Source organism: Vipera berus, assembly GCF_964194415.1.
Source record: "Vipera berus genome assembly, chromosome: 2".
Taxonomy (NCBI): domain Eukaryota; kingdom Metazoa; phylum Chordata; class Lepidosauria; order Squamata; family Viperidae; genus Vipera; species Vipera berus.
Window position 1 is genome coordinate 127,814,602 of NC_138203.1, and position 23,100 is coordinate 127,837,701.

Sequence of the window (23,100 nt, forward strand, 5' to 3'; positions counted from 1 at the left end):
ACTTGAAAACTTGGTTTTTTGAGCTGTCTGGCCCAGACTGAGGGGTTTTAATTATTTAATTAATGGGGTTTTAGTTAAGTTCAGGGATTAATTTAATCTTAGTTTTAATCGATTTTAATTCTATGTGATGTATTTTAACTTTTAATTTTCCCTGTAAACCGCCCTGAGTCCTACGGGAATAGGGCGGTATATAAATTTAAATAATAAATAAATAATAAAAAATAAATACTTGTGTGATTTCCCCACCCCCACACACACACACACAATTCTGTTGCCAGCAAGATGACAACTTTAAATCTCTCCCTTTTTCTTTTCCCCTTCTAGTCGTTTTATGAGGTAAAACTTTGGGGGAAATAATAGGCCGAAGCCATTATGATTTGTCCTGGAAGAAGTTTAGAGTCATAATTATAAAAAGTTGTGGATGGATTGAAAGCCACAAGTAAATAATAAATTCTTCTACCCTCTCAGACATAATACTAGTCACCAGGAATGCATGCAGCATGCAAACAGAACATTCTTTCTTTTTCTTTCTGTCCTTGGATCTGATCCTCAAGTCTTGAAGGGAAGTAAGCGCCAGTTTAAAAGAGTCAGTGGTTTGATTAGGGCAAGGCAAACATTTGAACCCCTGTAAATTGGATGCTGATCCCATTAGTTTTTTGATGGGTCACAGCAGTTTAGTAACTGCCTTTCTCCCAGGTGTTGTTTTTTCCTATAGTTTTCGAAACACATTCCCTGGGCTGTCCCAAGCTGCTTCTGCAGAATGCTTCTGCTGTAGTCAGTTGGGAGAGAAAGGAAGTTGGGGAGCAGATCTGGCCTCATCAAACAAGGACAGCTGGTTCCAGGAACGTAAGCCGTTTTCAAGATGGTTGTTAATTTTTTGGACCAACCTGGCAATCTCTCATTTGTTACTCAGTCTGGGGCCAATTCAAATTAGCCGAGGTTGAGAGACTTCCTTTCCTGCCCGTCTCCTGAATCTCTTGAATCACTAGTTAAGGTAACTAGTTTAGGGTAAGCTTAAAAATACAGTCTTATTGACCCAGCAGGGAATGTTGTCATTGTCATTGTAATATTTAGGATCAACCTTACGATTGGGATATAGAAATACTCACTCTGTTAGCTTAAGTAATTGGTCCCTAGTTCTCAGGAAGATAAAGGGAAGGAGTGGGGGGGAAGCATATTTGGACCTGCAAAATTCCGTTCTCTGGTAATGTGTAACAAAGTAATATTGATCTATATGATATTGGTTTCCTAGTCTGGTCTACCTTGAAGGGCTGACATCAATCTTTGCAGGTGTGAATGTGTTTCCTCTCTTCTTTTACTATCATGAGAACTAGAAAAGGGTTTGATATTTTTATTCACACTACATTTTGCTCTGAACAGACCTTTTTTTTTCAGGCTGTTGCCTTGATAGTGGCTCTTCATCCTATCCCTCAAGGACATTCCCTTCTCTTCCCTGTATTGCTAGCTTGAATTTAGCAAGTGCTACATGAAGGCTTCATTTGGTCTTTGAGTGATCTCCTAGGGCAAGGGTGTCAAACTGCCAGCCCGTGGGCCGGATCCGTCATCTGGAAGCCATGCCCACTCCATTGCCGGCAATGGCAAAACCGTCCCGATACATTGTGTGACGTCATGTGACATCGTGACTTTGACATGTCTGATCTAATATGTCTTCAAATATTTAGACTCTGGTCATAAATGCATAGAAGTCCGGTCTACGAATATGGAATACTGCATTACAGATTCTTGTGTGCTCATAGCTACTACAAGTAGTCCTCGACTTACAACTATTCATTTAGTAACCATTCAAAGTTACAGCAACACTAAGAAAAGTAATGTATGACTGTTTTTCACACTTAACAATCATTACAACATCCCCATAGTCACATGGTCAGAATTTGGATACTTGGCAGCTGGCATGTATTTATGATGGTTGCAGTATCCTGGGGTCATGTGTGACAAGCAAAGTCAATGGGGAAGCCAGATTCACTTAACGACTGTGTTACTAAATGGCTGCAGTGATTCACTTAACAACTGTGTAAAATGGCGCAAAACCCATTTAACAACTGCCTTGCTTAGCAGTGGAAATTTTAGGTTCAATTGTGGGTGTAAATCAAGGTCTACTTTTATCGGATTGCCTTTGGCTTTTTTTCTGTTGAGCTGGAACCAGTGAGGACAACATTTGCTACTTCTAGTTCTTCATGCTTGGAATTAATTCTAGGTATTCTTGATATGGTTGTTATTTTCCACTTTTCACTTGAAAACTGTTTTTTGTTGGACAGGTCAAATGCAGAAACCTTTCGAAGATGCCTCCTTTGCGCTGAGGACTGGTGAGATGAGTGGACCAGTATTCACAGATTCAGGGATCCATATAATCCTGCGTACAGAATGAGTGTTTTGGCTCCATGCACTTGGAAAAGAAAGGGTGATTGGGAAAAAAAGGAACAAGAGAACCTTTATTCCAACCATTGGTACGCTCTCTATCCCAGAACAAACTTCATATCTAGCTTATTTTTTATTTTTGTTTTTATATATATATATATATATATATATATATATATATATATATATATATATATATATATATATATATATATATATATATATATATATATATATATATATATATATATATATATATATATATATATATATATATATATATATATATATATATATATATATATATATATATATATATATATATATATATATATATATATATATATATATATATATATATACCTTATTTGACATGTTGAAGAAATGTTTTCCCCCGCCTGTATTGATGCATGTTAGCTGGGGCAGAAAACAAGTGAAACAAAGAGACCGTAGCATCTTTCATAAGACACAATGATAGTGTTTTTAACAACAACAAAAAAGGAAATTCCTGGCTGCTTGAGTTTAATATTGACGGTTTCTTCCATTCAGGAGACATGTCTGTACTTACAGGGTCATGCTTCAATGCTTTCCCTCTATATCCAACTTATAATAGAGTTATTTATTATAGGGCTGCACTGATGGTGGCAGAGTTTAGCTCTCAGTGTATAAATAGAATAAAAATCTCCTTTGCCACGATATATCCTGGTTTAAGCTCACAAGTAAAAATACCCCATTTTGTTATCTCTCTTGTCCACAATTCAGTGGCATACCGTTTTTAATTTGGCCAATCATTGATAACATTGTTTTTGAGTATAAAACTAGAACACTCCTCTGGCCTCACTTTATTGCTGTAGATTTGTGAGTACAGATTCCTCATTTATGATAATGTGCAAATTCCACTGGACTTCCAACGTTGGTTGAGGGTTGAGTTTCAGTAGATGCAAAGGGACTTGGAGGTGATGTTGTCTGGATAGGAATTCTCTGTGATCACCTGAGCATACACTCTGCTTTCAGAAATATAAATTTGCCATATGCTGATTACCATAATGCATTCACATTGAATTAGATATGGCTGGGTTTTTTTTTTTTTTTGAGGCAGACAGATATTTATCTTTTACATTATTCCAGTGCAGCCCCTCCCCAAGTTTATGTAGCCCTCTAAAATTTCATTAGATGTATTACATGTTAATCATTTTTGTGTGTTGTTCTTGATGCTGACATATTACCCCAGGGGAAAGCCATTTAGTTGTTGACTACCAAGTTTTTTTGGTTTGTGTTTTGTTTGCTTTTTTGTTTTCTATTTCTTTTGTTCTGAAGCTGCTCATGATCCATTTGTGGTTTAAGACAACACTGTAAAGTCACACTTTCTGTTTCTCTGAATTGGTTTTTCTCTATATAAATTCAATACGATTCCCAACAAGTTCCTTGCTTTTGATCTGATGCAAACAAGCTTTGTGTATATATATATGTACAGAGAGTGTTCCAGTTCTCTTATGTGAGAAAATAAAAATAAATCCCTGCCAACTATCAACATCAGAATTTGATCTTGTGATTTCTCTTGTTGTTTTTAATGTCTTTGTGCAGACTTTATTTTAGTGTGCTTTCTGATCAGTCAAATGGAACATAAGATTCAGATTTTTTTAGTGCAGATCCACAACTTGCAAATCACCAGATCAAGGACATGCCCCTCCATAAACTGTGGCCTTCAAATTCCTTGATAAATAATCTGCTTTGAGCACTGTTGGACAGATGGAGGAAGAGAAACCTAATTAGTCCCCCTTCATTCCTCTCAATTTGCTGAGTCACATGTTGTTCTGGTGATGAGAAAAGTATTGGAAAAGAGAAGTAAAGATTAAAGATAAGTATTGACCTATGTAATATCTCATCAAAAAGTTTTATACAGGCATAGCTAGAGGTGCCTTTCAATAAATGTTTTGAGCAGGTTTCAAATAATTGTTGGAAAATACTGGAAACATCTATCAGACTGGTATTTAGATCTTTCTACTTCAAGTTCTGACCCTCTGAAGGTTTTTTTTTAAAGATACACTTTTTGAAAATTGTCATCCCAATTACTTTTAAATGAAAATAATTTTGGTTTATGTCCTATGATTTTAGATGGGGTCTTATTTTAATGCTTCTAATATGTAACCGGCTCTCAATTTCCATAGCTGCAGTTTTTTCATTCAGAAGAAGAGGTCCGTTATTACTAAGATGCTTTTTTCTGCATGTTATCTTAACTTCTACACTATAATATTTGTTCAGGGTCATTTCAAAATGAATTCAGAAGACCAAAGTCTGCCTAGTTGCCATGTTGGAATTTATTGTATAGCAGAAAGAAACACTTTTTTGAGGCTGGGAACTACACTTAAAAAAAAAAGTCTTTAATGAGCTGAAATACCGGAAATGGTGTATTGATGTCATCAAAGGAGGTATGACTGCATTTTAATTTTATTTTACCCCTTTTTATGCTTGTTGTAATCTGACTTTTAAAAATAAAAAAATCATTAGCTGTGCTAAGCTTCCACTTGGCTTATTTGCTGCTAGTAAATACCCAGTAGTATTAAAAAAAGATAACTTCTAACATTTGTTTCTGTTATTTTAAAATCCTTCTCAATGTTTAAGCCTTGCTCTAGTCTTCCAATGATGATGGATACTTACTGTGCTTTACTGGAAGAGCAGTGGACCTATGCAAATTATCCACAATTTTTGTGAATATCTACTTTTGCATGAGAAATTCCTCAAGAGGAGACATGTTTAAGGAGAACTTTCTCCTGAAAATCTGCAGTGGGAGCAAAAGAGATCTTACCCTACCATATCCTCTGCTGAGAAATAGAGCTTGGATTATCAACCGGAAGGCAGGGTCTTGTGTTTAATTTTGTTCTATGTACAAGGCTTAGTTGTTGAGGCACTTTAGACATTTGTACTGGGTCAATACTAGCCATGTTTTACAGGCTCAATTAAGCCTGTGTATGCTTTGCCTAAGGGCACAGAGTGAATTTATCAGAGGTAAAGCTATGCCTTTTCACTATATCAAAATGACCATTGTGTTTAACAACATGTACAAGGCACTTGAAAAACAAATAAATGTTGTGTTAACGGCACTAGACGGTTGCTCAAAATATGGGATATTTCCATTATCATTTTCACCTCTGTGCTTTCATCAGTCAAACGCATTGGGAAAATGAGATAGTTGCATTGGATGAAAGTTTGTTTCCATGGCAACACATTGATTTCTTTATTTTTAATATAAATCTCCAGAATGCAGGGTGACAAGCAAGTGAAACATGGGGGAAGGGAAGAAAGTGAAAAGAAAAATTATCCCCAAATGAGCATAATGTGGTGAGAACAATATCAAAGGAGAGAAGAAGGAAAATTAACTTAAGATTTTCATTAAACAATGGCAGGCTTAAAGATGAGTAATTCTTTAAAAGTGTGTTACGAATGTATCTTCATTCCTAGAAGCGTTGATCTTTGGAAATTTGATGGAGTTTGCTATCCAGTGGGATAACATTGTTTTCAAAGTTAAGTGGCTACATTTCTTTTACCTCCATGCAAGCAATCCCCACTGAATGTCAAGTAAAAAAATTCAAACGGTGTGCTTTTATAAAGTAGCTCTGAAAGAGGAGAAAGAGGTCTTAGAAGTTTCTAGGACGTTTTCTCAGCTGCTCTGCTGTTTTTCTTACTTTAGGAACTCAATCCTAGTTTCTAGGACTAGAGTCCTTCAATAGGGAAGAAACATTTGTTATTACTGTACTGTACCACAGCTGTGCAATTTACTGCATAAAATTACCAGGCCATCCTTCCTCTGTTGGATACACCATAAATGCACTGAGATTCTGAGAATTTCTAGCCATGATGGGTATTAACACACTTGCCAAGTGCAGGAGTAGGAGGCCGGTAGAATCTCCCATTGCGGCAGAATATGGAAGCAAATCTGTATTCCTTCAGCAGACACGCATCTTCTAGCTTGTGAGCTGCAGCAAGTAAGAATAAACAGTAACAGGCTAGGACAGGGGTCTTCAAACTTGGTCCTTTTATGACTTGTGGACTTCAACTCCCAGAATTCCTCAGCCAGCGTGCCTGGCTGATGAATTCTGGGAGTTGAAGTCCACAAGTCATAAAAGGGCCAAGTTGGAAGACCCTGGGCTAGGACAATCGATGGCTTGAATTGACATAAAGTATTTTTCTGTTGAACCTTATTCTTAATGATCAAAAATTAATCTTCAATGCTGAATGTTGAGAATTTGCCATCAAGTTCAAACTTTGAATTTTAGAAATCTACATAAAAAGTAAAACCTGGCTTCTTCAGGCTAAGAACTAAGGACCATTAATTCCCAGATTGGTCCCCTTCACTTAACTGTTTTGAGGCTTTTCTGTGAGATTACATTACCAACAGGTCTCAACATCTCTAGAGAAAGAAGGAAGGAAATGGGAGAGCAAGCCATATACCTTAGGAGAGGGGGAATTTATTGTAGTGTATCTTCAATTATCAAGTCGACATAACAAAATGCCTTCATTTCCTGTTAGGAAGGGAGGATTCTTGCTGTCTCATTCACTTGAGGTTTTCCAGGTAGAAGTGGTATATTTGTGAAATAATAGAGTCCAGCTAAAGTGATGGCAACTTCTATTGCTTGACTTCATTCTGCTGCCCAAACTGTAGATGATAACCTGAGGACCTACCTGCCTTTTGACTGCTTATTTGGAATGAAAACAGACATGATAAACTTCGATGACTTATTTAGCATGAAAGTTGACTGGCTTCAAATATTGCATGTTGGGGGAATGCCCCAACTTCATTTTCAGTTTCCTGGTGATTTTAAAACTGTTTTGATTGAAGGTTTTACCCATTGCTATTGCCATATTGGAACTGGTCCTGAAGTTTTGTTTCAGCTGACTCAGCTGCTGTCAGCAGTTCAGTCCTGACCACCTCAAGGTCGACTCAGCCTTCCAGCCTTTGGAGGCTGGTAGAATGAGCACCCAGATTTTTGGGGGCAATATGCTGATTCTGAAGTGCTTATAGAGGGCTGTAAAGCACTGTGAAGTGGTATATAAGTCTAAGTGCTATTGCTATTGTTTTTTGACACAATATCACTGTTCCCTGTTTCATGGATGCCAGCAGTACCCTTGCTGTAGGCAAATTATAGCTACTTCTATTTGAGTCACTTCTCTCATCGGTTTGGGCCACTAAAAGTATTGAAACCCAACTTGATTCTGTCCAGAGTTATTGCAACAAGTATAGGAACTATTTGATATTTGGTCTTAGATGCTACCTGTGGGAAATCTGTTCTTTCTTCTACCACTTTATAAGCTTTTCCAGTATATTTTCAGACTATGCTGAAGAAGAATCAGTTATTTTTTATTCTAGTTCTAAAAGTGGTCAACAGTAACTTTACAAGGGCTATCTTCCTTAGTTGCGTGACATCAGTGATTCTGGCCAGTTCTAAGATTGCTGTGGCACTCTCAGAAATTGAAAGATGAATCCAACCTAGACACATGCATAATACGCAAGGGGGCGGATGGTGTTTCCCAGCAAAATTCTCATACTTCTGGAAAAATCCAAACTGAACAGGTGCAGAATCATATTTATATGAATCCACAGATGCACATCATCCAGATGCTAATTCTTTTTTCTTTGTAAAGTGGAGCTCTTGCCTGCTTTATAATTCTGAGCAGGCCATATGCCAAAAGAACATCTGTCCTATGACAATAGCACCCGTGCATTGAGAAGAACACTATTTCTGTGACTTCAGTATGAATTGTAGAGAGGGAAAATGAAGACTTTTTCTTGTGTAATCATTTTCTGCATCATTCCACCAAAAATCGTTATTCATTGTATGTTGTCAAATATACATACAAGAAGATTAAAAGATGTACAGTTCTCACCAAGCATTATGGCCTCTGACCATAGCATGGCTTATTTTTTGGGCTTAGGATGCAAAGGACATCATGTGTTTGGTCTTGGATCAGAGGCGACAAACCTGTCTTCTAGTTGTTACTCAACTAGCCTTCTCAACAAAAACAGCCAATAATAATTGATGCTGACTGTTTTAATTTTACAACATTTGGAAGATCACAGGTTCCCCAATTCTGTTTTGGATTAATGAAAACTATTAACACTTTCTTAACAGCCCCCTAGTTGGCATGAATGGACCATTATTTAAAATTAAATAAAAATAATTCAATGTTATGTAAATAGTTAAAATACTCCGGAAATGCTAAAATTTAGTGTTCCTATACAAGAACACATTGATGCAAATGCTAATAGCTCACAAGGTTTCCCATATCTTCAGATTTTCATTCTTAAAAAAAAAGTAATAGAAATTTCAGGGAAAAGAAATAAACCAGTAATGTTACATCAAGAATCAAGAGCTCATGGCTTAAGAGTGGACAAATCTGAATTTGAAATTATCTTGTTTCCTCATGTGTCTTAAGGGTGTTCCATTTCTATGTAAAAAAAAAAGCCCGCACAAAGATTCATAAATGTTTGTGATAGATTTGTAGATTTGTCCTAATAAGTGTATAAATATATGTATATTTTGTGTGTTTATTTTCAGTATGATACATATTTGCTTAGAGAATATCAAAGGTCTGGTTCTTAATATGTCCAGGTTAAAATGAAAGAATGACTGGTGTGATGCAGCTTGTACTGAACTAGCCCAATGCTCCTCAAAATGTCTGTGAGCAATAAGTCCCAGAATCCTAGATGGACTATCGACTCTGATCAATAAGACAGCTTCCAGTGTTTCTTCATAAAGGATCTTGCTGCAATTGTTTCTGTTACTCCAGTTGAGGGGTCTCTGGCTGCCTGATTTTTAGCTTTCGATAAATTTTCTCTGCATAGGCATGCGTTCAAAATAGCCTTAGCCTTTGATCAGGATAAAACTGGCCTCTCAGCGCAAACATAATGAGGGCTCAGTGACAGATAGTTTTCTAATTACAGAAAATATGGTGTGTCTCATTGCTTAAAATGGTTTTGCTCTAGGAATTGAAGATGAAAGGTACTTAAATATCGCACGGTAATAGCTCAGGGTATTGCACAGAATACCCTGTGCACAGAACTACAGGTCAGGATACAGGTTACACATTAAAATTGCACAGATTATTTTGTCTCTGCCAAATTCCTTGGAAGAACAATCAAACTTTTCGCTTGTGTGCCTTCAACTCAGTGTTGACTCTTGGTGATTGCCTGGACAAGCCCCTGCAGCTTTCTTGGCCTCCTTCCTGGGGCTAGGAGAGAGAAACTAAATTAAGGTCCACTAGCTGGCTTTGTGCCAAAGGCAGGATTAGATCTCAGCCTCTGTATTTCTAGCCTGGTGCTTTGGCCACTGCACCAATCTGCAAGTTATACATGGAAATTGCACAGATTATTCGTGTCTCTGCTAAGCTAACCGGAAAAACAATAAAACGTAACTAGAAATTATGTTTCTTGCTTAAACAGAAATGTCTTCAAAGAAAAACAAGAAAGTCCAGTTGCCTCGTGAAAAAGCACTTTTCGGATAACCACGTATGACCTGGATGACTGAGAATCTCCACAGACTAAATTAAACAGTTGTCTCTAAGTGCCACCTTTAACGAGTGGAAAGAACAGCCATAAAGGAATGGCACTGCAGTGTACTTGTGTTGCAAGCAGGGACCAAAGTAGAAAGAAATCCCCAAACTTAACTGTGTTTTGAAATAATAACACATCGAGACTCCAATCTCCTCCCACAAAGCAGGTCTTCCATTGGGCCTCCTGTGATTGGCTGCTGTGCCTCCCTCCAATCTGATTCAGCTGGAGGTGGAGCTTTCTTTCTTTCTTTCTTTCTTTCTTTCTTTCTTTCTTTCTTTCTTTCTTTCTTTCTTTCTTTCTTTCTTTCTTTCTTTCTTTCTTTCTTTCTTTCTTTCTTTCTTTCTTTCGGAACAATCTAACGGTTGCCAGCTTTTAAAGGAAGTTGCCCATAATATCTGCATTAGGTTTAGAAGACATGCTCATGATAGTATGAACAGTGGTATGCCTTGCAGTAGAGATTAATTTTTAATGCACTGTTTATGGCTGAGATGAAAGAACTCCCCAATCTCATCCATTCTTGATGCTCACACACATTCTTAATTTGTCATAGGGTCAGCTGTCTTCCCGGTCCTTTTAAAGCTGCCAGGGTATGTCTGCCTTCCCTCTTCTCTCTAAATCTTTGCTGGCCCACAGCACTTACTCCAGCCGCTAATGTCTTTCCTCGCTCCCTGGATGACCTTGAATCAAGAGCATCTTGACAGAGGAGAAAGCCTTTCACCCTGATTTGGGTTTTAAAAATGGGAGAGGAGCAGGCTCTGGTGGGGAGGGGAAAGTACGAAATATTGCTGGGAGGAAAGAAACCAAAGAACGAAATAAAATATATGAAATTACTCCTCCCACCCCCAAATTAAGGTAGTTTCTTTGAAGATAACCACAGAATTGTAAAATGAACCATCCTAAAGATGAAGATAACCTTTATTGTCATTTTTTACTGTGGGCACACTGACACACATTAAAATTGAAATTGTTGCTTGCTCTCAAAAGTGTACACATATATAACACACACATATACGTGCTATATATAACATGTATATACCTACACCCTTATATATAAATACATATAAATATTAATCACTTACCCACTTAAGAACATAGTGGAAGGAGGATGTTTGAGAGTTCACAAGATTAATACTGTATGGAACGAAACTGACTGAATCTGGATATTCTGCTTCGGATACCACAAAGCCTCCTCCTAGAAGGTAACTAACAGGTTGTGAAGAGGATGTGTAATGACCCAGACAATCTTGTGGATCCTTGCTCAAGCAACACTTATGTGCTATGTGCTGGATGGGAGGGAGGGAACTGCCAATAATCTTTTCTCAGAACTCAATCTCAAAACTGAGCAATTCTATCCTTCCTTACCAAGAATAGCCCACTACCTAAAAAGACAATGTTCTTTGTCAGGGAAAGGCAGCAGGGAAAACATTTCTCCTATCAGAAATGTGATAGAGACTTGAGAATGCCTTCCTTTTTCCTTTTAATGAAGCTTTTGCAAGGAATAATTTCTCTTAACTAATCTGCCATCTCACTGCAACATGGTAAGCCCCATTTTTCCTTGAAATAAACGTAAGTTCCCAGTTTCTGTAAACTCTTCTATGAACTAAACTAATTTTGGGTCAGCCTGGGTCATGTATTTTAATATCAGTTATATTATTATTTGGCAGAAGGATGTAAATCCCATTTCAATAGCAATAAATCCTTCTTAGGATCATGAATGTTATTAACTACATTTTTATGTGAGCTGTATTTTTATAACTCTAATTCCAAAGGTGCATTCCTCATGCAATTACCTGTATGCAGGCAAAATGAGATAATTTTTTAGCAACTGAATGAAGTAATATAAAACTAAAAATTGAAAACTTGATGATATACTTATATTACTTCTGGATCAGAAAACATATTGTTGATGTTCTTTTTCCTTTCTTTTTTTAAAATGTAAGTATTACTGGACATATATCAAATATCAAATCTGGATTCAGAATTCTCTCTGCTGGGTTCATTTTTTATGTTGTTAGGACAATCAACTGAGGAAATATATTTTTATGCAGAATGCAGAATGTTCGTGGGTCTTCTTACATGAAATCTGCCATGGTGGGCATGGTAAGTTGCAAATCACATTTCCTGGAAAACAAACTTGTGGCTTTGGGTGAAAAGACCGACAAATCTGACTGTCCTCTAAAACACAAAGTTGGTTTCTTGAACCCCATAATTTTCTGATCTATTTTACAGAAGGTAATTTGATATAGAGGCAAGGAACTTGGAACTGCCTTGACGGGATTCGAACCCCAAAGGCTGTACAATACACTGCACAAAAACAAATTAAGACATCACATACGCTGGCATATCTTTGCTTTTAAAAATAGTTCATTCCCTGAGACATCTAATTTCACATACTAAGTTGTTTTTCTCTGAATGATTTTTAAAAAGATCATTTTAAAAAAAATAAGCAGAGAGTTTGGAAGGAATCAAGAGATCCTTAAATGCAAACTGGGGCCCACAGACACTATACTGAGGGACCCAAGTGGCAAATTCTTGCTTCTCATCCTTCTTCCTTCACTTTATAATGGGAAGAAGAAATGGTGAGGAACAGAAGGAGGAGCCATTACCAAGACAATGATCAGATAAAGAAACCTGAGTCAGGGGCAGCACTGTAATCTGAGAAAGCCTCCCGGACAAGATCTCCCTGGCCTTCATAAAGATAAAGGGAGGGAGGAAGGAAAAACATTCAGACTTGCAAGATTCTATTACCACAACTTTATAATGAAACTAATATTAAAATGCTTGGCTTTTATTTTTTATTTTTTTATTTTTTTATTTATTTTAATCCCATTTATATCCCGCCCTTCTCCGAAGACTCAGGGCGGCTTACAATCTAAGCACAAATCAAATGTGCTTAGCAATAGCCTTCATTCTGTGTATATGCCTGCTTATTAGGGCTTTCGCCCCCCCCCCCCCAGCGGCATTTGGTTTCCTAGTATGGTCTTGAAAGACTGACTTACTCTCATGTATGTCAACCCTTTCAGTAATGCTTCTTATTCTTGTGGTACTACAAGTACCTAAAATCATAAATTGACGTAAATCTTCCCATGAATAATAACTATTTCACTGGAATTAGGACAAGAATGTCTGCTCCCTCCTGCTCGCCGCTTTTTATTTTAGAAAGCAGAGGGACTCTGGGTGGTATACAAATACTAAAAAAAAATTATAAAAACCATATATGAGGCCAAGATCTTGTGGCTTTCTCCCCCTAATGGTTTGTGACCAGCTGCTGCCTCATGATTAATCTTTAAGGCTATGAGATGTATTTGAATATTAAATCTTTAGGATATGACATTTTTTGGGGGGCAGCTTAGATAAAAAACCAAAAATTCAGTCAAGCATCGAGAAGAGAAGGCTGGGGATACGATGTATTAAGAAAATATTATTACTGCTGTCAACAAATAGAATTGAAAGTCTAACTTGAGCATAGGGCTTCCTTATGTGGGGTCCTTGGTGCTCTCTGAGCTTGGTGGTTTTCTTGCAAACCTTTATGAAACTAGTGCACTGATGATGTAATCTAGTTTGGCAATGAAATGCCTGCAAGAAAATCAGCAAGCTCAGAGTGCACCGAGGACCCTGCAGTTAATCCTGAGCTACAAATATTCCCTTCTATAGGACTTCTTTATGATTTCTGGACTGAGAATAGCCAGATTATAGCTTTGGAAATTAGACCAAGCAAGAAGATACTACGATATTCAACAAGCATCTCCTCAGGACCATAATAGATAATCCTTTCTTCAAATAAACTGGCAACATTGACACTAGCAAAATTAGGTGAATTTATTTTCCCTTTGCCTTGTTTCCATGATAGTCAAGAAGCCATCTTTTTTTTTCTCCTATAGCCCAAAGGATTCAATCGCATCAATCAAATTTTCAGTTTCAATTCATTTGGTGACAATGATTCGGTGGCATTTCCATGCACGCAGGTAAAAAAAAAATCAAGATGGCAATTTTGATTGCATGATCATGGCTGCATCTTTTCTGATTACTGCCCCTTCTTGGCCCTGACAAAAAACCCTGAATGATATATACATTTGCATCAATAAAATAGAAATCATTGAGGGAAATCAGTTACAAAACCACTACATAAAAGTCTGGAAAATACCAGAGTGAATAAGGCCCATCCTGGCACACTTTTCTGATCATGCCAGACAAACCTTATTGCATTCTTTGACCAAGTGACAAAATTAATGCTGTGGATATAATTTACTTGGACTTCAGTAAGCCATTTGATAAAGTAGATCACAACCTACTACTTGATAAGTTAGAAAAATGTGGGTTAGATAGCATCACCACCAGATGAATTTGTAGCTGGCTGACAGGCCGTACTCAGCGTGTGGTCCTCAATGGAACCGCATCTACATGGAAGGAAGTGTGTAGTGGGGTGCCCCAGGGCTCTGTTCTGGGCCCAGTGCTCTTCAACATCTTCATCAACGATTTGGACTAGGGGATAGATGGGGAACTCATCAAATTTGCAGATGACACCAAGCTGGCAGGAATAGCAACACTCCAGAAGATAGGCTTAAGATAAAGGAGGATCTGGACAGACTTGAACACTGGGCACTATCTAACAAAATGAAATTCAATGGTGAAAAAGTAAGGTTTTACACAGAGGCAAGAAAAACCAAATGCACAGGTATAGTATAGGTGGTACTTGTAGTAACTGTGAGAGGGATCTTGGAGTCCTAGTGGACAATCACTTAAATATGAGACAGCAGTGTGCTGCTGCTGCCAAAAAAGCCAACACAGTGCTAGGCTGCGTTAACAGAGGGATAGAATCAAGATCACGTGAAGTGTTAATTCCACTTTACAATGCCTTGGTAAGGCCACACTTGGAATACTGCATCCAGTTTTGGTCATCATCATGTAAAAAGATGCTGAGACTCTAGAAAGAGTACAGAGAAGAGCAACAAAGATGATTAGGGTACTGGAGGCTAAAACATATAGGGAACGGTTGCTGGAATTGGGTATGTCTAGTTTAATGAAGAGAAGGGCGAGGGGTGACATGATAGCAGTGTTCCAATATCTCAGGGGCTGCCACAAAGAAGAGGGAGCCAAGCTATTCTCCAAGGCACCTGAAAGCAGGACAAGAAGCAATGGATGGAAACTAGTCAAGGAGAGAAGCAACCTAGAACTAAGGAGAAACTTCCTGACAGTTAGAACAACTAACCAGTGGAACAACCTGCCTCCAGAAGTGGTGAATGCTCCCAACACTGGAAGTTTTTAAGAAGAGACTGGACAGCCATTTGTCTGAAATGGTATAGGGTTTCCTGCCTGAGCAGGGGGTTGGACTAGATGACCTCCAAGGTCCCTTCCAACAACAACAACATCATCATCATCATCATCATCATCATCATCATCATCATCATCATTATTATTATTATTATTATTATTATTATTATTATTATTATTATTATTATTATTATTATTTCTAGGACTTTGCAGCTGAATTAGTAATCCTTATATTGGGCCAGGTCATGGAACAGACAACACAAGGGCATAATAATATTCCTCTAGGAAGAGTTGTTTTGAATTTTTTTCTTGCATTTTCTCTTTTCAGAGTCAAGTTTTTGTTTACTTAATGGTACTTGCACTTCTTCCTTATACTCTATATTCCTTTACACTGAATAATAGGTTTATACTTTATTTTGAGGGCTATTATCCAGAACTGAGAAGCATTTTATCCAGACCATTTTGAATTAATCTTCAGAGGCAGACCAAATGTAAAAAAAAATTCTGTTGAGATGTGACTAGACATGTCTTATAAATGAGGCAGTCAAACCTTTTTAAAAGAAATAGATGCTGCTTCTGATGGAATAATATACAGCACCAGAGTTTCCCATCAGATTAAGGTTAATGGCATGTCTCCTAGGTATAACTTTAGATTTGGGACAGGAGGAATTGATCTTCTGCTTAAACATATTCTGAGTCTGTGAAAATTTAGAGTTCCCAATTTGGATTTCTGAAAACCCACATTGATCAATGGCTATTTGGATGCTGTGAAACTAAAAGTGAAATAATATTATCAGACATTTCCTATATTCAGACTTTTGGGAACCAAGATAGTTCCATGATTCATCTGAGTCAATAACTAATTTAGGAAACTGATCCAAGTGAATACTGTTTTCCTGAGATTGAAACTGAGAGCTGCAAAAGAGAGTATTCATATGATATATGGTTTTGCAAGTCTTCCAGAAGTTGCCAGTAAGTTATCATTGCTACTATGGCAGAAAGGAAATCAGAACATAGGCATAATGATGTGAACTGCACTTAATTCGTTCTATAATAATTGAATTAAAAGTACAAAAATTCATTTTTCACCTGGTATCACGGCAGAGCTAACATACCTCCTTGAAATATCCCCCGATCGTGCTGGGCACTCCAGTCTAATATATTGATGTATCTTTGGCTTCTGATGTGTGCTGTAGCAATTTTGACCAAACCATTCAACCAACTTCATAGAAAAAAACATTTGCAGCCCTACAACCAGTTCTCAATTTTATCGTGACTGGCATCCACCAACTTCACTCCAAAGGCCTGGTAGTAAATGGAATTGCCTTCATCTTAACTGAGCAAGATTAAGATCCACTTCAAGGTTGTTATTCCTTTCACTGGCAACAGCCCCGTTGTTAGCATGAGGAATTTGTGAACTCCAATTAATTCTGTTTAAGTTCAGGCCCAGAGACCCTTGTCGTCAAAACACAGACCAGGCCCTCCTGCAGAATTTTACTGGCTGACCTAAAAGGAAATTGGAGAAAAGGCACATGCGGAAATGGCCTCTTTTTGAAGCAGTGCAGAGACGGAGAAGGGAATTCCCCACAGGGTGGGAAAGCCAATAGATGCACTTCTCATCTTGCCTGATTAAATGTTGGTCATCTTTAACTAGAAGGATCAGATAGCAGCTCTTGAGTAAAACTGCTCTTAGATGTTGGTGAGGGAATGCCGCTTGAGTTAACAGGACAGGACAATCCAGATTAGTGTTCCTCATTTGTATAGGGGCAGCTTCAGAACTAATTCTTTGTCATATAATTTACCAGAAAAAGAGGACTCGTACCTCTTCCCTAAGCACACATCCTAGGTGATTCGGACATATTTATGCTTTTAGTTCCATCCATAACTCCTTCCTGGGTTTTGTTTTACTAGAGTGGCACTAGGCATCCAGACAGCGTATGTTTTACTGGTACAACTGTGCACTTTTTCTTATATGAATGAGAAAAGCAAGAAAAAGCTCCCCCAAAGTCAAATAGCCACAAAAGGTGCTATAGATCAGGGGTCCCCAACCTATGGTCCATGGCCCACTACCGTGGGAATAGCTGGTGAGCCCTCTCCACTCACGGTAGCACCGCTGCGTGGGTGCTAGCAGCCCTGTTTGTGCATGCACGGGTGCGCTAGCACCGCCACCAGCATCACACGGGCACTAGCGGCCCGCTGGCACATGCGTGCAGGCACCAGCATGTCACCACAGGCACACATGGTGCACACATGCACATTTCCCTGCTCCTTCCTTCCCTTCCAGCCGCCAAGCTGGAAAGGTTGGGGAGCTCTGCTGTAGATTCATCTTCCTCTGTCCCATCCTGTATCTAATTTAATGAATTATTGAATGTATCACTAAAAGTCTAAAGTTAGTGTGGGAAGCACCAGTAAAGGCATTAACTTTTTCAGCAATTACTGTGTAGTACAAACATCACGACAGTGTTCTCTTCTTTCTGAAGGCTGGAAAATTGATCTGCAAGGGCTCTTATTCCAGCAAAAGCTTCCAGCAATGAGAAAACATAGAGAAGTATGCATCAGTGTAGTCTTGCTCCTAGCAGTTGTTCATGATACTTCTCATGTTCTTCTGAAGTATCCCCAAACAGATTTTCCAAGCTTTCCAAATGGTGCTTTCCCTCTTCTATCGTCACAGAGACATTGCAAATCCTAACATTTAGTCCTGAAATCCTTTCCACAAGCTGTCCATGGAAATTCTCAATCATTCAGGTCATGGTTGTCCCAAAGGAACTTTTCCAAAGGGCAATTGGACTTTCGTGGATTTTTTTTCTTTGAAAGCCTATGGTAGATTCTCAGTCATCCAGGTCATAGTTATCCCAAAGGTGCGTTTTCATGAGGCAACTGGACTTTCTTGTTTTTCTCTGAAGACTTTTGGCTTCTCATCTGAAGAAGCTTCTTGGCTGAGAAGTGAAACGTCTTCAAAGAAAAACAAGAATGTCCAGTTGCCTCGTGAAAACACACCTTTGGGATTTCTTTGAAAGCTTTTCTCTTTTCATCCAAGATGGCGGCGGCAGGCGGCAGGGGCTCTGCATCCGGGCCAGGCTTCTTCAGTTCTGAAGAAGCTTTTTACATGAGAAGCAAAACATTTTTGAAGAAAAAAACAAGAAACTCCAGTTGCCTTTTGGAAAAGCACCTTTGGGACTCTCCAAAAATGGTCACCAAATAGCAAAAAGAAGGGGGAAGTTATGAAATATATGAGGAGTAACCATTGTAACTGTGTGCAACTGATCCAATTAAATGTTAATTTGATTTAATTTAATTAAGAATGAGGTTGTCGTTGTTCTGGCCCTGCCTACATTTTGGAATCTGCTCTCCACACATCTCTTTAAAACTCAAACTTTGCTGTTGGGCTGAAAAAGTTATGCATCATCTTTTACCCTGAATACCGTATTAGCACAATGGTTACAACAGTTGCCTTCTAATTAAAATGGTGTTGATTCAAATTTCTTCAAAAATAATTTTCTTTCTTTGAGTTTCCTATTTTTTCTATGCTTTTTTTTTAGTTAGTGGTGCATCACAGTATTGTTTTTCCAGCCATCTGATGTAAAATGGTTTCAGCCCCCAGCTGCCTAATAATCAGAAGTTATTTAGACCACTAGATCAGGGCTTTTCAACCAGTGGTATGGGTACCACCTGTGGTACATTGGCACCTGGCAGGTGGTACGCGACCATCCTAGAGAAGTAGCGGGGAAGGGGAATGAGCTGAACCAGTGGCAGCACCGCACAAGCCTGAGCGAGAGACGGCTGGAGCTGCAGGGCTGTCAGGGCTCAGCGGAAGCGCCAGGATCAGCGCTTCTTCGGGGCTGTCAGGGCTCAGAGGAAGCACCAGGATCAGCACCAGACTCCAGCTGGAGCTCAGCACTGATCTTGGCACTTCTGAGCCCAGAAGAAGTGCCAATCAGCTGGAATGTTGCAGCATCTCCAGTGTCTTGTGATTTATATTCAGATGCTTGGCAACTGATTCATATTTATGACGGTCACAGTGTCCCAGGGTCATGTGAAGTGACTAAAACCTGCTGCAACCACCCAGCAGAGGGGGGGGGGATAAAAACCAAACAAACCCCCACCCCATCCCCACTGCCAATCCTCAACAGAAATGCTCACAACAATGAAAACCTCAGACAGGAGGAAGAGCGGCGCCGGGTGGGCAGGCAGGTGTCTTGCTGGGCTGTGGCTTGGGGGGGGCACTTTTTCAGTGCCATTGTAACTTTGAACAGTCACTAAGCGAACCGTTGTAAGTCGAGGACTACCTGTACTTCACTTTTTTCCTTTTTCCTTTTTTTTGGTCATCAAGTTTTTAACACCTTGCTAGGCGACTGGTGGTACTTGGGTGTTGCCATATCCTAAAAGTGGTACAATGGATGAAAAGGTTGAAAAGCCCTGCACTAGATGACAGTTATCTTGCTTCCACACTTCCTCAAACACCGTCCCAAAACATTTTCCCTATGGGCACTAATGTGATATGTACAATTTGAAGAACATGGAATATTGTGCCCCCCCCCCAGAGGTTAGATCTGCCCCACTCTCTTGACCTTCCCTAAGTGGCCACAAAACCTGACTCTTATCAATTGGCCTGGGGCTCCAAAGTGGGCATATCATGTTGGAGGTGGTTAGTGGATTAGGAGGAAGATCCCACTCCCCCACCCTATTGTATTCTGTTTCCTAACTTCTTTAATCTCTGTTCATTTTAATATTTAACATTTTCATGTTTGTTTTTATGATGTTTGTAAGCTGCCTAGAGTTGCTTGACAGTCAGATGGGTGGCATATAAATTTAATAAATAAATACACTTTTTGTTGCAGCTGTTCTTTTAAGGTAGACATAGCACAATCATAATCACTTTTTTTTCCCTACAGATCCTAATACCCTCAAAATCTCATTCTCTACTAAAGTTCCTGAACTCCCTTTCCAACTGGGCAACATTAAAACTGTCTAGATGGATGTGTGCTCCTGTTATTAATCTGATCCATCGGGGTTAGCAAGGCAAGGCTGTTGCAAACCTTTCCTCTTTTGACTCTAAAATCTTTTTACATCTTGTATCTTCCCCCCCCCCCCAGAAACAATCCTGAACCTCTTTTTATCAAATGATTTTTTTTTCCCAAGCTCTCTTCACACCGTTGCTCCAAGCTGTGTGCAAAAACTCGGAGCATGTATGTAAGAGAGGTCAAGTTCTGTTTTTCAGTCGGTTTCCAGCTGGTATGATTGTAACCTAGCAACCAGTTTTTCCTCTATCACCCCAGGATGGGCATGCTAAAAACTGTAAAGTTTGTTGCCAAGAGTCATCCTCTTTATTTCTTAACAAAGTGGAAAGCACAATTTCTGTTTTTGAGTCAATCACTTTCTTTACTTATACCTGGAAGGTAGTTCCTTGACTCCAGCAGTGGATGTGCAATTTGCTTGCCAGTCTCTTGTATCTTGCTATTTCTACTCTGTTAGGTCTGCAGAAGTTTTCAGAGTTTATTGCCCATCAGCCATATAGATAGGAATCCCTGTTATCCCCATCCTCTGTCTTTTGCGAATAATGCTTATGCAAGAGATCATCTAAAATAACCTCATTCCTAGATCCCAGAGCTTATATCTAGGTGTCTGTGGCTCTTAGACCACTTTATGGACTGTCAACTTCCCAGCGCAATACCTGAACTCATGCTCATATTCATATTTAGTAGAACCTCCTTTGTATTAAGGAGCAGTGCAGTTTGCACTTGATGCAGTTTAATGGCAAGACATAAGCAAAGAACATGTTCGGGTGCTCATTTCGTAGCTTTGTGAAATAACTGCCAGATTTAGAAAGCAACCTAAAAGGCAATGGTAATAAACATTATAAGCATAAGAATATGTCTAGATGCAGATGTCAGAGTCAAGTGGCTTAAATCCAATGCTTTCAGCTTAAGTAGGAAGGAAAGATTGAAGTGATGGATCAAAAAGCAAGAAGTTTCCAGCCAAGAGGGCAAAACATAAATCAGGAGCTAGATGGCAATGTTCCTCTGTGAGAAAGTGGAAACAAAACATTTTAAAATACTTATTGCCTCCAAGGTCCATTAGATTGATGCCAATTGACTCTGGTCCACCCTTGCCATGACTGTTCTGCTACTCCACAATGTCAGGCTTGTGATTGGCTCCTTCAAGAAGTGTTCCAATTTTGGGGGCTCTATGATTGGTGGAGAGAGAGATGTGTCTTGGCATTTCAGGTTTCCATGCCTTCTTGACCTCAACTCATTAGCCTCTTTATTAACATTAGCCAGGCTCCTTATTTCTTTTCACGCCTTATAGTACCCTGAAGGATATAGGAACATAAATATGTCAACATCCTCTAAGACAGCTGGTTCTTTTTAATAAAACCACCATACCAGCAGCTTATCAGTGTCACATATTGTAAGGTTCAATATTTAGCTGAGATATCACACTGCTAATTAATTCAATATGTTTAAAAAATTAGGTAGACTAGGAAAGTTAAGCATAGGAAAGTTTTTTAAAAAAATCTTAAAATGCATTAACACTTAGGCTGGTATATCAAAAGCTGAGGTCATTCTACAGCAGGGATCCCCAACCCCCAAGCTGTTGACCAGTACTGGGCCGCAGCATGCCAGCAACCAGGCTGCACAAGCAAGCAAAGCCCCATCCGTGGGATGCAGGCAGCACACAAAACAACGCACCCTCTAGTCTGTGGAAAAACCTCTCTCCACAGAACTGGTCCCTGGTGCTCCAAAGGTTGGGGGCCGCTGTTTTAGGTAGTTGATCTTGAATTGTTTAAGTCTTTGTGTATGAATAACAGTCTGGCTTGGTAGGGCATTGGCAAACAATGTAGAACTTTTAGTAAAGGTTAAAAGGTATCAGGAAAGGCAATAATTTGACTGCTGTATTCTGGGCAAGTCCTAAGAGCAACCCAACAGAGTGCATTATAGAAATCCAATCTTGAAGTTACCAATGCAGAAGTCACCATGACAAGGGTTTTCCTATCCTGTCCAATGGGTACATGGGATGTAACAGGTTCCACTGACAATATATTTTCCTAACCATCGTAGGTCACCTGGACCACCAACAAATGGATGTAGGAGTTCTCCAGATTGTGAAACTTTTCCTTCAAGAAAAATACCACTTTATTCAAAGCAGCCCAAATTTCCAGACCCCAGTAACCATTCACCCCTGTGATTCAGTCTTATTGGGATTGATCTCCAAGTTATTAACAAGACTTCACCTATGTCACAACAATATATCAGTCTTCTAGAAACTCAAGAGGTAAATAGTGGAGTCAAGGACAGGGTTCAGATGGAAATGTTGATTTTATTGCAAATGCAATAATAATAAATATGGCATCAAGCGACTGAGCCCTCTAACAACTGCAGGGTTTGTCTTAGATCTTTGACTTGCCCAGTGCTTTTTTTGTAAAAGAAAAAGGTGCCGGAACTTATACATGTCATACGACCCGCCTTGCCTACCTTACAAGATTCCATCCAAAAAAGGTGCCAGAACTCCATTCTGAGCGTTCTATGACAAAAAAAGCCCTGCACCTGCCCTTAGACAACAGTGGAGTGGAGTTTTTGGTAGTTATTTTTTGGGCTTGTATGTGGAGGAAACTTGTATTATTTTTTGTAATTTTTCTGTCTGATCTCACATCTCTTCTTCTGGTTTTGACCTCAATAGTTACTAACCTCCATCAAATCTATCACCATATTCAAGGACTATTTTAATCTATGTCAATTCAGCTATTCATTACAGAAATAGAGCTGGGTATCATTAGCAAAGTGGTGACCCAATGCCATAATTCTCCAGATTATTGCACCCAGCAGCTTTTAATAGATAATAAAAACACTTGGGGCAAGATGGTACTCACAGTAGGCGTGGTTAGGAACCACTGTAAATGAGAA

The 23,100-nt window shown here is 38.9% G+C and overlaps 1 protein-coding gene and 1 long non-coding RNA gene across 5 annotated transcripts in view; both read left to right on the top strand.

Moving 5' to 3' along the window:
- PIN1 (peptidylprolyl cis/trans isomerase, NIMA-interacting 1) overlaps nt 1-11,884 on the top strand; it is a 51,179-nt gene extending 39,295 nt beyond the window's left edge. The window contains exons 4-6 of one of the 4 annotated variants that reach the window (XR_014025225.1): nt 2,280-2,468; nt 3,964-4,808; nt 9,818-11,884. Coding sequence is in view for 1 of the 4 variants with exons in the window: in XM_081318494.1 (XP_081174620.1) it covers nt 2,280-2,389 (110 nt within the window). In the remaining 3 variants the exon portion in view is untranslated. Of the gene's footprint in view, nt 1-2,279; nt 2,539-3,963; nt 5,490-9,817 lie in introns of those variants that run through there. The other 3 variants (XR_014025227.1, XR_014025226.1, XM_081318494.1) reach the window with 3 other exon arrangements.
- A 73-nt stretch (nt 11,885-11,957) lies between these two features.
- On the top strand, nt 11,958-20,176 carry LOC308661584. Its single transcript, XR_014024977.1, has 3 exons — nt 11,958-12,028; nt 13,810-13,893; nt 20,092-20,176. It is a non-coding gene; the product is annotated as an uncharacterized lncRNA (long non-coding RNA).
- The last annotated feature ends 2,924 nt before the right edge of the window (nt 20,177-23,100 follow it).